The sequence below is a fragment of the Rhinoderma darwinii genome, chromosome 10, assembly GCF_050947455.1.
Source record: "Rhinoderma darwinii isolate aRhiDar2 chromosome 10, aRhiDar2.hap1, whole genome shotgun sequence".
NCBI classification, from domain to species: domain Eukaryota; kingdom Metazoa; phylum Chordata; class Amphibia; order Anura; family Rhinodermatidae; genus Rhinoderma; species Rhinoderma darwinii.
Window position 1 is genome coordinate 5055870 of NC_134696.1, and position 16882 is coordinate 5072751.

At 45.8% G+C, this 16882-nt stretch overlaps 1 protein-coding gene across 2 annotated transcripts in view; it reads right to left on the reverse strand.

Annotated features, from left to right (window-relative positions):
- The window catches only part of ROBO4 (roundabout guidance receptor 4), a 74260-nt gene that overhangs the window by 33415 nt on the left and 23963 nt on the right, over positions 1-16882 (reverse strand). For both annotated transcript variants that reach the window (XM_075839208.1, XM_075839209.1), the window contains exons 9-12: positions 16369-16490; positions 11796-11967; positions 11281-11463; positions 2148-2190 (exon numbers count right to left, since the gene is read on the reverse strand). In XM_075839208.1, coding sequence (XP_075695323.1) covers positions 2148-2190; positions 11281-11463; positions 11796-11967; positions 16369-16490 — 520 coding nt within the window. The remainder of the gene's footprint in view (positions 1-2147; positions 2191-11280; positions 11464-11795; positions 11968-16368; positions 16491-16882) is intronic.

Below are 16882 nucleotides of genomic sequence, written 5' to 3' on the forward strand. Positions count from 1 at the left end.
AGGATCAGTACAGGATAAGTAATGTAATGTATGTGCACAGTGACTCCACCAGCAGAATAGTGAGTACAGCACTGGAGTATAATACAGGATATAACTCAGGATCAGTACAGGATAAGTAATGTAATGTATGTGCACAGTGACTCCACCAGCAGAATAGTGAGTGCAGCTCTGGAGTATAATACAGGATGTAACTCAGGATCAGTACAGGATAAGTAATGTATGTACACAGGGACTCCACCAGCAGAATAGTGAGTGCAGCTCTGGAGTATAATACAGGATATAACTCAGGATCAGTACAGGATAAGTAATGTAATGTAATGTAATGTATGTACACAGGGACTCCACCAGCAGAATAGTGAGTGCAGCTCTGGAGTATAATACAGGATATAACTCAGGATCAGTACAGGATAAGTAATGTAATGTATGTACACAGTGACTCCACCAGCAGAATAGTGAGTGCAGCTCTGGAGTATAATACAGGATATAACTCAGGATCAGTACAGGATAAGTAATGTAATGTATGTACACAGTGACTCCACCAGCAGAGTAGTGAGTGCAGCTCTGGAGTATAATACAGGATGTAACTCAGGATCAGTACAGGATAAGTAATGTAATGTATGTACAGTGACTCCACCAGCAGAATAGTGAGTGCAGCTCTGGAGTATAATACAGGATATAACTCAGGATCAGTACAGGATAAGTAATGTAATGTAATGTAATGTATGTACACAGGGACTCCACCAGCAGAATAGTGAGTGCAGCTCTGGAGTATAATACAGGATGTAACTCAGGATCAGTACAGGATAAGTAATGTAATGTATGTGCACAGTGACTCCACCAGCAGAATAGTGAGTGCAGCTCTGGAGTATAATACAGGATATAACTCAGGATCAGTACAGGATAAGTAATGTAATGTATGTACACTGTAACTCCACCAGCAGAATAGTGAGTGCAGCTCTGGAGTATAGTACAGGATGTAACTCAGGATCAGTACAGGATAAGTAATGTAATGTATGTACACAGTGACTCCACCAGCAGAATAGTGAGTGCAGCTCTGGCGTATAATACAGGCTGTATGGCAGCTTAATGGGCCCTCTAGTTGAGTGTTGTTAGGACATCTGTAACTGACAAGGTCCCTTTAAATATTATCAATTGTGCGGCCTTATTGTGATCAGTAAAGAAGTCGGGGGGGGGGTGCTCCCTCTCAGGCGGTCACTCAGATTTCAGCACCGGTTAGATGTAAAGTGTCTCTGCGGGAGTCGTGTCACACACAGTGTACATTGCACTATATCTCCCCAGACCACAATTTACAGCCGCCTGTGAAGGACAAACGCAAATGAGTCTTATTGAGCGGAGGAATCGCTGGAACAGAACGATATTTTATAGCCGGTAAATGGCGCTGCCACAAACTCATTTCTGCGCTGATATTTCTTGATGAGTTATGGCCTGTCTGCCGCGCACAATGCTGGGACGTCTCGCGGCGCGGTGCACTCCGACTGCGGAGGAGCCTTCCTGATCCTATTATGTGGTCTATGAGGAGGGGGACATCACCCAGCACCGCTGCTTCACCTGCACAGAAGATTAACCAATGAAAACTTCTGCAATTTTCTAATATACTTTGTGCTCAAACTCCTCACCATTTACAAGATTTCTGTTTCCGGTCAGTGAATGGTTGAAAACTAATCCTGACCTAATACTTCTCACAGCTGAGGGTTTGTTACAGTTGTATCCAGTCTAGATTTTCCTCTGTGAATTAAACAGCTTGGACTCCAGACTGATAAATGTAACCCGTACTGATACATTGTAACATTTAGTACAGGAGATAGATTTATGCTGATGTTCTTAGCTCACAATGATTGTCAAGCCTGGATACAATTGTAACAAACTATCATCTGTTAGAAGTATTATTGGTTTTCAGCCTTTGGATGTAAACAAGAATGTTCCAAATCAGTGACAGCAAGCAGAGATCGAAAAAACGGTAAGGACTTAAAACCTCAAGTATATTAGAAAGTTGCAGGAGTTTATTATGTCATTAGACTGGATCCCCTTGAGTGGTTTTTCCCTGTAAATAAATATTTTGTTTCTCTTTCATGTGACCACTAGATGGTGCAAAGTTACCCCGAAAAATAAAATGGCCGCTCTCCTACCTGTGTTTAATGATGGTGTCCTCACTTGCAAACCGATAAAGGCCTAAAAAAGAAAAGGAAAGTTACCAGCAAAGGACAACTACACCCAAAAACACGTAGCTGCCCCATTACCCCATCAATGTGTTTATATTATACTACAGTAACATCTATTACTACTGACAACCAGCCTGTATATCATGTGTGAGAGGTTGTCACAGCCCCGCCCCCTGTTACTGACATCACTGATATATAATATAATTACATTGTGATCAGACATGAGATCCTCACATCTTATATACAGTAACAGCTATTCATCTATTACTACTGACAACCAGCCTGTATATCATGTGTGAGAGGTTGTCACAGCTCCGCCCCCTGTTACTGACATCACTGATATATAATATAATTACATTGTGATCAGACATGAGATCCTCACATCTTATATACAGTAACAGCTATTCATCTATTACTACTGACAACCAGCCTGCATATCATGTGTGAGAGGTTGTCACAGCCCCGCCCCCTGTTACTGACATCACTGATATATAATATAATTACATTGTGATCAGACATGAGATCCACACATCTTATATACAGTAACAGCTATTCATCTATTACTACTGACAACCAGCCTGTATATCATGTGTGAGAGGTTGTCACAGCCCCGCCCCCTGTTACTGACATCACTGATATATAATATAATTACATTGTGATCAGACATGAGATCCACACATCTTATATACAGTAACAGCTATTCATCTATTACTACTGACAACCAGCCTGTATACCATGTGTGAGAGGTTGTCACAGCTCCGCCCCCTGTTACTGACATCACTGATATATAATATAATTACATTGTGATCAGACATGAGATCCACACATCTTATATACAGTAACAGCTATTCATCTATTACTACTGACAACCAGCCTGTATATCATGTGTGAGAGGTTGTCACAGCCCCGCCCCGTTACGGACATCACTGATATATAATATAATAACATTGTGATCAGACATGAGATCCACACATCTTATATACAGTAACAGCTATTCATCTATTACTACTGACAACCAGCCTGTATACCATGTGTGAGAGGTTGTCACAGCCCCGCCCCCTGTTACTGACATCACTGATATATAATATAATTACATTGTGATCAGACATGAGATCCACACATCTTATATACAGTAACAGCTATTCATCTATTACTACTGACAACCAGCCTGTATATCATGTGTGAGAGGTTGTCACAGCCCCGCCCCCTGTTACTGACATCACTGATATATAATATAATTACATTGTGATCAGACATGAGATCCACACATCTTATATACAGTAACAGCTATTCATCTATTACTACTGACAACCAGCCTGTATATCATGTGTAAGAGGTTGTCACAGCCCCGCCCCATGTTACTGACATCCTGATATATAATATAATTACATTGTGATCAGACATGAGATCCACACATCTTATATACAGTATGTTAGGGATCTGCCAGGTACTTCATCTAGGTATACTCCTGGGATTAATCAATCCACACCTGAGGCCAGACCTGTTCGACTGACACCATCTCCCACCAACCAGGGTGGCAGGCTCAGGAGTGGGAGAGCCTATCGCGGCCTGGTCTGTCGGAGTTAGCTCCGCCCCCTGTCCTTTATTACCTGCTGTGTTCTCTCCCTCAGTGCTTGTAATTCTTTTAGATTCCTGGCCCCACTGCTGCTTGCTCCAGCCTGCTTCTGCCGTGCTTCTGCCTTGCTGCAGTTCTGCTTGACCTGCTTGCTTTGCCCCTGGCTTGCTTCTGTCTCCGTGCCCGCTTGGGTGTACTCACTTCGTCCTGGTCCTGACTTTCGTTCGCCGCTCCGTTTCCTCGTGGCGTTCCGTGGCTACTGCCCCTTCCCTTGCGTGTTCCCTGTTTGTTTTCCTGTGCACTTAGACAGCGTAGGGACCGCCGCCCAGTTGTACCTCGTCGCCTAGGGCGGGTCGTTGCAAGTAGGCAGGGACAGGGCGGTGGGTAGATTAGGGCTCACTTTCCTTTCACCTCCTTTCTGCCATTACATAATTACAAGCCCTTACCTAGTCTACCATTTCTCCTACGCTGACGCTATCATGGACCCCCTTGAGACCCTGACCCAGCAGATGCAGGGCCTCTCCCTACAGGTCCAGGCCCTGGCCCAAAGGGTCAATCAGGGTGACGCTGCTTTAGTAGTACCCCTCACCTCACCTCTAGAACCCGACCTCAAGTTACCTGACCGGTTCTCAGGGGACCGTAAGACGTTTCTCTCCTTCCGGGAGAGTTGCAGACTGTATTTCCGCCTAAAGCCCCACTCCTCAGGTTCCGAGAACCAGCGGGTGGGTATCATCATATCCCGACTCCAGGAAGGGCCCCAAGAGTGGGCCTTCTCCTTGGCTCCTGACGCCCCTGAACTTTCCTCTGTTGATCGTTTTTTCTCTGCCCTCGGCCTCATTTACGACGAGACTGACAGGACTGCCTTAGCCGAGAGTCAGCTGGTGACCTTACGTCAGGGTAGGAGACCGGTTGAGGAATACTGTTCGGATTTTAGGAAGTGGTGCGTAGCTTCTCAGTGGAACGATCCGGCCCTAAGGTGCCAGTTTAGGTTAGGATTATCTGACGCCCTGAAGGATCTGCTGGTTAGCTACCCCTCGTCTGACTCCCTTGACCAGGTTATGGCCCTAGCAGTACGACTTGACCGACGTCTCAGGGAACGTCAGCTAGAACGCTTCAGTGTGCTCCCCTCTGACTTTTCTGCGATTCCCCCCGAGGTCCCGTCTCCTCGCCCCTCCACGGAGGACTCGGAGGTACCTATGCAACTCGGGGCCTCCATGTCCCCTCGACAACGTAGGGAGTTTCGCAGAATGAATGGTCTCTGCTTCTACTGTGGGGACGACAAGCATCTACTGAACACCTGTCCCAGGCGCAAGAATAAGAAGCCGGAAAACTTCCGCGCCTAAGTGATCATCGGGGAGGTCACTTGGGCGCACAGGTATTTCCCGTTAATGTGAAACGCAATAAAATTTTGCTTCCCTTTCAGGTCTCGTTTGCTGGCCGGTCTGCCACGGGCAGTGCTTTCGTGGATTCTGGCTCATCTGCTAATATCATGTCTGTGGAATTTGCTATGTCTCTAAAGATGCCTTGTATTGATTTACCTTATCCTATCCCTGTAGTAGGTATCGACTCAACTCCCCTTGCTAATGGTTATTTTACTCAGCATACCCCTGTTTTTGAACTCCTGGTTGGCTCCATGCATTTGGAGCAGTGCTCTGTACTGGTGATGCAGGGATTATCGTCTGATCTGGTTTTAGGCCTTCCCTGGTTGCAGTTGCATAATCCCACGTTTGATTGGAATACTGGGGATCTCACCAAATGGGGTAGTGAATGTCTTATGTCATGTCTTTCTGTTAACTCTATTTCTCCCCGGGAGGAGGTAAACACGCTTCCTGAGTTTGTTCAGGACTTCGCCGATGTGTTTTCTAAGGAGGCCTCCGAGGTGTTGCCCCCCCCATAGAGATTACGATTGCGCTATCGATTTGGTGCCTGGTGCCAAGCTTCCTAAGGGTAGGATATTTAATCTTTCATGTCCTGAACGTGAAGCTATGAGGGTGTATATCCAAGAATGCCTGGCCAAGGGTTTCATTCGCCCCTCGACTTCTCCTGTAGGTGCTGGCTTCTTCTTCGTGGGGAAGAAGGATGGTGGTCTTAGGCCGTGCATTGATTATCGTAACCTGAATAAGGTCACCGTAAGGAACCAGTACCCACTTCCTTTGATTCCGGATCTTTTTAATCAGGTTCAGGGAGCCCAATGGTTTTCTAAGTTCGATCTACGGGGGGCATATAACCTTATCCGCATCAAAGAGGGGGATGAGTGGAAAACTGCGTTCAACACACCCGAGGGTCATTTCGAATACCTGGTCATGCCCTTTGGGTTGTGTAATGCCCCTGCTGTCTTCCAGAATTTTATTAATGAAATCCTGAGAGAGTACCTGGGTAATTTTCTTGTTGTGTACCTTGATGACATACTGGTGTTTTCCAAGGACTGGTCCTCCCACGTGGAGCATGTCAGGAAGGTGCTCCAGGTCCTTCGGGAGAATAATCTGTTTGCTAAGACTGAAAAATGTGTCTTTGGGGTACAGGAGATACCATTTTTAGGGCAAATCCTCACTCCTCATGAATTCCGCATGGACCCTGCCAAGGTTCAGGCTGTGGCGGAATGGGTCCAACCTGCCTCCCTTAAGGCGTTACAGTGTTTTTTAGGGTTCGCCAACTATTACAGGAGATTTATTGCCAACTTCTCGGTCGTCGCTAAGCCTCTTACGGACCTTACCCGCAAGGGTGCTGATGTCCTCCACTGGCCCCCTGAGGCCGTCCAGGCCTTTGAGACTCTCAAGAAGTGCTTTATCTCGGCCCCCGTGCTGATTCAGCCCAACCAAGAGGAGCCATTTATTGTGGAGGTTGACGCTTCCGAGGTGGGAGTGGGGGCCGTCTTGTCCCAGGGTACCAGCTCCCTCACCCATCTCCGCCCCTGTGCTTACTTCTCTAGGAAGTTTTCGCCCACGGAGAGTAACTATGATATTGGCAACCGCGAACTTCTAGCCATTAAATGGGCTTTTGAGGAGTGGCGGCACTTCCTGGAGGGGGCCAGACACCAGGTAACGGTCCTTACGGATCACAAGAATCTGGTTTTCCTAGAATCGGCCCGGAGGCTTAATCCTAGACAAGCTCGGTGGGCACTATTCTTTACCAGATTTAATTTCTTGGTTACCTATAGGGCTGGGTCCAAGAATATTAAGGCTGATGCTCTGTCACGTAGTTTCATGGCCAATCCTCCTTCCGAGAAGGATCCTGCTTGTATTTTACCCCCTGGTATAATCGTCTCTGCCACGGATTCTGATTTAGCTTCTGATATCGCGGCTGATCAGGGTGCAGCTCCCGGGAACGTCCCTGGGGACAAACTGTTTGTTCCCCTGCAATACCGGCTGAGGGTACTCAGGGAAAACCATGACTCCGCTCTATCCGGTCATCCTGGCATCTTGGGCACCAAACACCTCATTACCAGAAACTATTGGTGGCCTGGGTTGCCTAAAGACGTTAGGGCTTACGTCGCCGCTTGTGAGGTTTGCGCTAGGTCCAAAACTCCTAGGTCCCGACCTGCGGGCCTACTACGTTCCTTGCCCATTCCCCAGAGACCTTGGACCCATATCTCCATGGATTTTATCACCGATTTGCCTCCATCTCAGGGCAAGTCGGTGGTGTGGGTGGTAGTCGACCGCTTCAGCAAGATGTGCCACTTTGTGCCCCTTAAGAAGCTACCTAACGCCAAGACGTTAGCTTCTTTGTTTGTGAAACACATCCTGCGTCTCCATGGGGCCCCAGTCAATATCGTTTCTGACAGAGGGGTACAATTTGTTTCCTTATTTTGGAGAGCTTTTTGTAAAAAGTTGGAGATTGATCTGTCCTTCTCCTCCGCCTTCCATCCCGAAACTAATGGCCAAACGGAAAGGACCAACCAATCCCTGGAACAATATTTAAGGTGTTTCATCTCTGACTGTCAATTCGATTGGGTCTCATTCCTTCCCCTTGCTGAATTTTCCCTGAATAACCGGGTCAGTAACTCGTCAGGGGTCTCCCCGTTTTTCTGTAATTTCGGGTTTAACCCAAGGTTCTCCTCCGTCTCCCCTGGTTGTTCCAATAATCCTGAGGTAGAGGATGTTCATCGGGAACTGTGCACTGTCTGGGCCCAGGTTCAGAAGAACCTAGAGGCGTCCCAGAGCGCACAAAAGATTCAGGCGGATAGTAGACGTTCTGCTAACCCCCGGTTTGTCGTCGGGGATTTGGTCTGGTTGTCGTCCAGGAACTTGCGCCTTAAGGTCCCGTCCAGGAAGTTTGCTCCCCGATTTATTGGACCTTATAAGATCATTGAAGTCCTCAACCCTGTATCCTTCCGTCTGGAGCTCCCCCCATCCTTTCGCATACATGATGTCTTCCATGCCTCCCTCCTTAAACGCTGCTCCCCGTCCTGGTCCCCCTCGAGGATACCTCCTGTTCCCGTTCTCACCCCTGAGGGGGTGGAATTCGAGGTGGCCAAGATTATGGACAGTAGGATGGTCCAGGGCTCCCTCCAGTACCTGGTCCATTGGAGAGGATACGGGCCGGAAGAGAGGACTTGGGTACCTGCCCGTGATGTTCACGCTGGGGTATTGATCAGGAGGTTCCACCTTCTCTTCCCCACTAAACCGGGTCCCCTTAGTAAGGGTCCGGTGGCCCCTCATAAAAGGGGGAGTACTGTTAGGGATCTGCCAGGTACTTCATCTAGGTATACTCCTGGGATTAATCAATCCACACCTGAGGCCAGACCTGTTCGACTGACACCATCTCCCACCAACCAGGGTGGCAGGCTCAGGAGTGGGAGAGCCTATCGCGGCCTGGTCTGTCGGAGTTAGCTCCGCCCCCTGTCCTTTAGTACCTGCCCTGTTCTCTCCCTCAGTGCTTGTAATTCTTTTGGATTCCTGGCCCCACTGCTGCTTGCTCCAGCCTGCTTCTGCCGTGCTTCTGCCTTGCTGCAGTTCTGCTTGACCTGCTTGCTTTGCCCCTGGCTTGCTTCTGTCTCCGTGCCCGCTTGGGTGTACTCACTTCGTCCTGGTCCTGACTTTCGTTCGCCGCTCCGTTTCCTCGTGGCGTTCCGTGGCTACTGCCCCTTCCCTTGCGTGTTCCCTGTTTGTTTTCCTGTGCACTTAGACAGCGTAGGGACCGCCGCCCAGTTGTACCTCGTCGCCTAGGGCGGGTCGTTGCAAGTAGGCAGGGACAGGGCGGTGGGTAGATTAGGGCTCACTTTCCTTTCACCTCCTTTCTGCCATTACACAGTAACAGCTATTCATCTATTACTACTGACCACCAGCCTGTATATTATGTGTGAGAGGTTGTCACAGCCCCGCCCCCTGTTACTGACATCACTGATATATAATATAATTACATTGTGATCAGACATGAGATCCACACATCTTATATACAGTAACAGCTATTCATCTATTACTACTGACAACCAGCCTGTATACCATGTGTGAGAGGTTGTCACAGCTCCGCCCCCTGTTACTGACATCACTGATATATAATATAATTACATTGTGATCAGACATGAGATCCACACATCTTATACACAGTAACAGCTATTCATCTATTACTACTGACCACCAGCCTGTATATTATGTGTGAGAGGTTGTCACAGCCCCGCCCCCTGTTACTGACATCACTGATATATAATATAATTACATTGTGATCAGACATGAGATCCACACATCTTATATACAGTAACAGCTATTCATCTATTACTACTGACAACCAGCCTGTATACCATGTGTGAGAGGTTGTCACAGCTCCGCCCCCTGTTACTGACATCACTGATATATAATATAATTACATTGTGATCAGACATGAGATCCACACATCTTATATACAGTAACAGCTATTCATCTATTACTACTGACCACCAGCCTGTATATTATGTGTGAGAGGTTGTCACAGCCCCGCCCCCTGTTACTGACATCACTGATATATAATATAATTACATTGTGATCAGACATGAGATCCACACATCTTATATACAGTAACAGCTATTCATCTATTACTACTGACAACCAGCCTGTATATCATGTGTGAGAGGTTGTCACAGCCCCGCCTCCTGTTACGGACATCACTGATATATAATATAATTACATTGTGATCAGACATGAGATCCACACATCTTATATACAGTAACAGCTATTCATCTATTACTACTGACAACCAGCCTGTATACCATGTGTGAGAGGTTGTCACAGCTCCGCCCCCTGTTACTGACATCACTGATATATAATATAATTACATTGTGATCAGACATGAGATCCACACATCTTATATACAGTAACAGCTATTCATCTATTACTACTGACAACCAGCCTGTATATCATGTGTGAGAGGTTGTCACAGCCCCGCCCCGTTACGGACATCACTGATATATAATATAATAACATTGTGATCAGACATGAGATCCACACATCTTATATACAGTCACAGCTATTCATCTATTACTACTGACAACCAGCCTGTATACCATGTGTGAGAGGTTGTCACAGCCCCGCCCCCTGTTACTGACATCACTGATATATAATATAATTACATTGTGATCAGACATGAGATCCACACATCTTATATACAGTAACAGCTATTCATCTATTACTACTGACAACCAGCCTGTATATCATGTGTGAGAGGTTGTCACAGCCCCGCCCCCTGTTACTGACATCACTGATATATAATATAATTACATTGTGATCAGACATGAGATCCACACATCTTATATACAGTAACAGCTATTCATCTATTACTACTGACAACCAGCCTGTATATCATGTGTGAGAGGTTGTCACAGCCCCGCCCCCTGTTACTGACATCACTGATATATAATATAATTACATTGTGATCAGACATGAGATCCACACATCTTATATACAGTAACAGCTATTCATCTATTACTACTGACAACCAGCCTGTATATCATGTGTGAGAGGTTGTCACAGCCCCGCCCCATGTTACTGACATCCTGATATATAATATAATTACATTGTGATCAGACATGAGATCCACACATCTTATATACAGTAACAGCTATTCATCTATTACTACTGACCACCAGCCTGTATATTATGTGTGAGAGGTTGTCACAGCCCCGCCCCCTGTTACTGACATCACTGATATATAATATAATTACATTGTGATCAGACATGAGATCCACACATCTTATATACAGTAACAGCTATTCATCTATTACTACTGACAACCAGCCTGTATATCATGTGTGAGAGGTTGTCACAGCCCCGCCTCCTGTTACTGACATCACTGATATATAATATAATTACATTGTGATCAGACATGAGATCCACACATCTTATATACAGTAACAGCTATTCATCTATTACTACTGACAACCAGCCTGTATATCATGTGTGAGAGGTTGTCACAGCCCCGCCCCCTTTATGATATCTGTTCTATCATCTTGTTTAGGTTACTGACTTGTAACAATACATTTATAACTAACACATATCTCTACTCTGTAGTATAATACACGACTATGACATCAGAACGTGATCACATGTCTCTCACCGCTGTGTTTCTTTTTGCTGTAACGCTTCGAGTTCCTCTGATACAAGTAGATGACCGCCGCCATCAGCATAAGCCAGGTAGCTCCACCCACGGTGGCGATGAAGACCGGGTGTTTTATAACTTGGAGGATGAGATCCAGGGGAATGGCACCATCCGGCGCGTCTTCTTTCACCACAGGAGGATCTGCGGGATGAGGAGCAAACAGGAGGAACATTGAGGAGGAAAGAATATTACACCCAATTCTGCGGACCGGACTCTACATTACGAGGCCATCATCGTCCAGACCCCAAGTCATAGAGACCTCAACCCAAGCTAAAGGCAAGGGCACCCCCATAGACTTCCATGTATTGCCCATTACTTCCTATGACCGACAACATTAGATCCAGACAAGTGATACCCCAAAAGGAGCGCAGCGCTGAGCAGGGTGCCCTTCTACTGATCGTGGGGCCTCACAAACACAAGATTCCCTGTGGAGGGTCCCTTTAAGGATTGTATACCCGTCACCATTTCCTTACCAATAAAGATGTATTTCGGGTTACTCAGCTCTCCCATTCCGCTATCGTACACGGCCGCCACCTGAACCTGGTATTTGATACCCGCCGGCAACATGGGAATCTCCAGGCTCCGGGTCGCGCTGTCCACCGTCCAGTTACTTTGAAGAATTGTCTCATTGCCAAGGCACCAAATCTACAAAATCACAAAAGATACATTTATAATAAATCAAAGATAAAATCGTGAACGTTCGTGGGGCTGCGGCTCCAGGTGTGGATATCGGTTCAATTATCAAAAGATGCGATAGGATATAAAATACAGTGGCAGCGGTGAGGATGACACGCTGTGTAAATGTGGAGCGGAAAAAACGCTCAGAAATTGACCTGCGGTGCGATTTTTTATTCCGCAGCATGTCAATTGTATTTGCGTAATCGTTGCTTTTTTGTTGCAGGTTTTTCCCATTGAATTTAATTGGGAGGTAAAACCTGCAACAAATAGCAGGTGTTGCGATTTTTGCGGCGGAAAAGCGGCGCTTGCTCTGCAAAAATCGCAACTCAGAAAAAGAAAAAAATCTTATACTTATCTAGAATTCTGTGCTTTGTCCAGGCCGGCCTCCTGGGATGACGTTTCATCCCATGTGACCGCTGCAGCCTGTGATTGGCTGCAGCGGTCACATATGATGAAACGTCATCCCAGGGGGCCGGGCTGCAGGACGGCAGAGGGACGTGTCACCATGTAAGTATGAAACGCGTAGTCATGTAACGTGTTTTAGGGTGACAGCTCCCCATTCTCAGACAACGAGATCATAATGGAAGAAAGCTCAGGATGCAGATATAAAAGGGAAAAAGGGCGTAAATACAGCCCAAAATGGGTCAAAGGGTAAATATCTGATGAATATATTAGTAGCCAATATACGTGTGTGATTGAACAGAAGGAGCGTCCTGATAGTAAATGTGATCACAAAGAACTGCGGGGATTTGTCATGAGATGTTGAGTAGCAACACTTTATAACAAATGTAAATCAAAATAAATATAAAAATGTAAACAATACTAAATAAAAATACTAAATACGTCTTGAATACATTCTGACTGCCTGACACATTGTATTCAACACATATTGTATTTTTTATTTTTTATTTTTTTTGTATTATTGACATTTTTATATTTATTCTATATTTGTTATAAAGTGTTGCTACATCTGCGTCTGGACTCCGTTCATGGGTTCCTTCGGAGGTTTCCATCGGGGGAACAATGAACGGAACCCTGACTGAGACAAACACAAATCATAGGTTTCCGTTTGATTCACCATTGATTTCAATGGTGACGGATCCGGTGCAATTGGTTTCAGTTTGTCACCGTTGTGTAAGGGTTCCCTCGTTTTTACGGAATCAATAACGCAGTCGACTACGGTATTGATTCCATCAAACGAGAGAACCCTTACACAACGGTGACAAACTGAAACCAATTGCACCGGATCCGTCACCATTGAAATCAATGGTGATGCAAATGGAAACCTACGATTTCCATTTGTTTCAGTTTGGATTCCGTTCATGGTTCCCTTGATGGAAAGCTCAGACAGAACCCATGAACGGAGTCCAGATGTGAACGAAGCCTAATGACAAATCCCCGCAGTTCTTTGTGATCACATTTACTATCAGGACGCTCCTTCTGTTTAATCACAGACGTATATTGGCTACTAATATATTCATGATATATTTACTCTTTGAACCTGTAACTCCGCCCATTATGGGCTGTATTTACGCCCTTTTTCCCCCCTTTAGGCTATGTTCACACAGGGCAGATACGCTGTGTAAAAGCACACAGCATATTCAACCTGGTCACCGCATCAAATAGTGGTGCAGTTGTTCAGCCAGAATGTCCGCGACGGAAAAAACAAAAAGTTTCATACTTACGTAGCCACGATAACGTTTCATCCCATGTGACCGCTGCAGCCTGTGATTGGCCTGTGATTGGCTGCAGCGGTCACATGGGATGAAACGTCATCCTAGGAGGCCGGCCTGGACGAAGAAGCACAGAATTCTCGGTAAGTATACGTTTTTTTCATTTTTCAGAGTTGCGATTTTTGCGGTGGAATCGCAGCTTTTCCGCTGCAAAATTTGCAACATCTGCTATTTGGTATTAACCCCCTCTTGAATTCAATGGGGAAAACCCGCAACAAATACGCAGTGATTATGCAAATACAATTGACCTGCTGCGGAATAAAAAACTGCACCGCATGTCAATTTCTGAGCATTTTTTCCGCTCATCATTTATGCAGCTTGTGGAGGAAATTTGTTTTATCTCATCACGCTGCTGCTACTGTATTATGCTGACGATTTTCCGCAACAAAATCCTTTGCCGGAAAATCCACAGTATTTACGCTACATGTGAACTCGGCCTAATATCTGCATCCTGAGCATTGTCCCACAATGATGCCGTTGTCTGAGGATCGGGCGCTGTTAGCCCGAAACGCGTCGCTATTTGATGTCTGACCCCCTTTATAAAGTGCGGTTGCGAATAACGCCGTATTTTACATTCTATCGCATCTTTTGGATTATTGAGCTGGAGCGCAGCCGCACAATGGTCCGCGATTTTATCTTTGATTTCTTTACATTTGTCTCGCAAACGAGGATTCGCTATACGACTGGGGACCTAAAGAGACAAACAGCGTTGTGCCTGCAGCGCAACCAAATCAGGTGAGTATACCAGCTATTGCTCACTGTTATCTGCCAAACTCTTCTTATCAGACATACCATCCTTATGTGGTATCTCCTATTGTAAGTTTATCGTAAAGGAATAGTCCTGGAAAATACAGGGATAACCAGACGGGATCAGATGTCAAGTGGATATTAGCGGAAACTTCTTTCTAGATCTCATTAATAAGCACTACAATGGATTTATAACAAGCCCGTCAGCTGTGTGAGCAGGACTAGGGTAGGTTTTTGTAACTAAAGCATGTTTCCATTTATTGACAGCAAGCAGAGATCTTAAATGATGAGGAATGGAAACACAAAGTATATTAAAAAGCTGCAGACGGTGCATTGTGCCCATGGATAGGCTGACAAATGCTCCTGACCTAGATCTGCTCACACAGCTGATGGATTTGTTACAATATATCACTGCATGAAATCATCTGGGGAAACTCAGCACCAGCAAAAATCTTTTCGCTGTCCCGGAATACAGAATGATTACGCTTACCTACACTGATACATTGTAACAAAACCACAGCAGTGTGAGCAGGACAAAGTCAGGACAGATTTAATGTAAATGAAGTGGAATAAAAAGTTCCTAAAAACTATTTTATCCAATTCAGACAATCTCTATAACAGCCTGGAGTCCAGACTGATACATATTCCTGCGCTGATACATTGTAACAAACGATCAGGACAGGAGAGGGATTTCTGCTGCACATTGGCTAAACTAGATGCATTGTAGCAAACCCTCAGCTGTAAAAAGTATTCCATTCTTTACAGGTTTTCAGTTATTGAACGTCAAACAGAACATTCCCACTTACTGACACAGCAAGCAGAGATCTTGATGACGAAGAGGATTTCAAAACACAAAGTATATTAGAAAGTTGCAGCGGTTCAGGGCTGGTCGTGATAAAGTGGATGTGCGATTTATGTGCAGACATCTGAGATGCTGCGCACGACGGCGGCGACATTACCCTGCGGTGAAACTAATCACACCCCGCTGAGAGCGATTCCGAGCTCCTTCATCTCTTCGCTCTTCCACATAAGTAAATGCTAATGTGAAGTGAATGTGACAATGTAATTAATAAAGATTCACCCATCACCTGTGATTGACGCCTGCCACCGCCTGACGCCGCCGCCTGACGCCACCGCCTGCTCCCGAGACATTAGGATTTGTAATTGTAATAAGTTCTGAACATAAATCAGAGAAATCCTGCCGGAGCGGCCGTCAGGTGCGGAGACAGAACACGATTTACCGGCTAATATCCGACCGTATAAAAAAAACGGACGCGACAAAGACTGCACCGTTCAGGAAAGAAAAGTCCAATCTGAATGACATTAAGCAGAGAATTTCTCCCTTCACATCGGGCAGGAAAACTGACGTAACATCCGGGTATTCTGCGTGTTCAGTCGTTTTATCTGCTTCTGGGAAAGCTGGGTGACAACCAATATGGCCGCCTCATGACACACTTATATGTTGTCACCCAACGTTCCCATATACCCAAATAGTAAATGAGATCCCCTCCTTCTGTACTGCATCACAACTAAGATTTACCTGTCAAGACTGGGGAAAGCTGGGTGACAACCTTATTGGGAGCAGTTATGGCAGAGTTATTGCTGTCACCCAGCTTTCCCAGGCACGGATAGAACAAAAAGAAATGTCGTAATAAAACGTGTCACAATGTAACAGAAGGGATGACCCCCAGGAGCTGCGGCAGGCATGATGCTAGTCACCCAGCTTTCCCAGGAACAGATAAAACGAAGGGACTGCTCAACAGAACGTTTCCCCCTGAGACAGATGAGGGCGACCAATGACTATTTACTGATTTTACAATACTGAATAAACATTGGGGGGGTCGTCTGAGGGGCTTTGAATCTGTGGTCGCTGTACCCCTGGATTTACCTTGTAAGCTTTAATGTTCCCATGGTGACCGTCCTGCGGGGGAGGTTCCCAGCTCACGATGACGGATCCGTTGCCACCGCCAACCGCCGTGATGTTGACGTCCTGTAGGGCATGTCCAGGAACTGCGAGTAACAGACAAAAATGGGGTTCACTAAATATCTGAGCCCCATTTATACCCCTCACCCCCAGTTCACACACAGTTTAGCCTGAAAAGCACATCTGGAAATTGCAGAAGACGTGGCGTCATTTATTTACATCCAGAGGCTGAAAACCTGTAAAGACCTAATACTACTCACTGCTCAGGGTTTGTTACAATTGTATCCAGTCTAGAAAATCCGCTGTGAGATAATCATTCTGGACTCCAAACAGATACATTTCACCTGCACTGATACATTGTAACAAACCAGCAGGACAGAAGAGAGATTTGTGCTGCCGTTGTGTTTACCTCACAGAGGAATGTCTGTCCTGGATACAATTGTAACAGACCCTCAGCTGAGAGATTTAACACACAAAG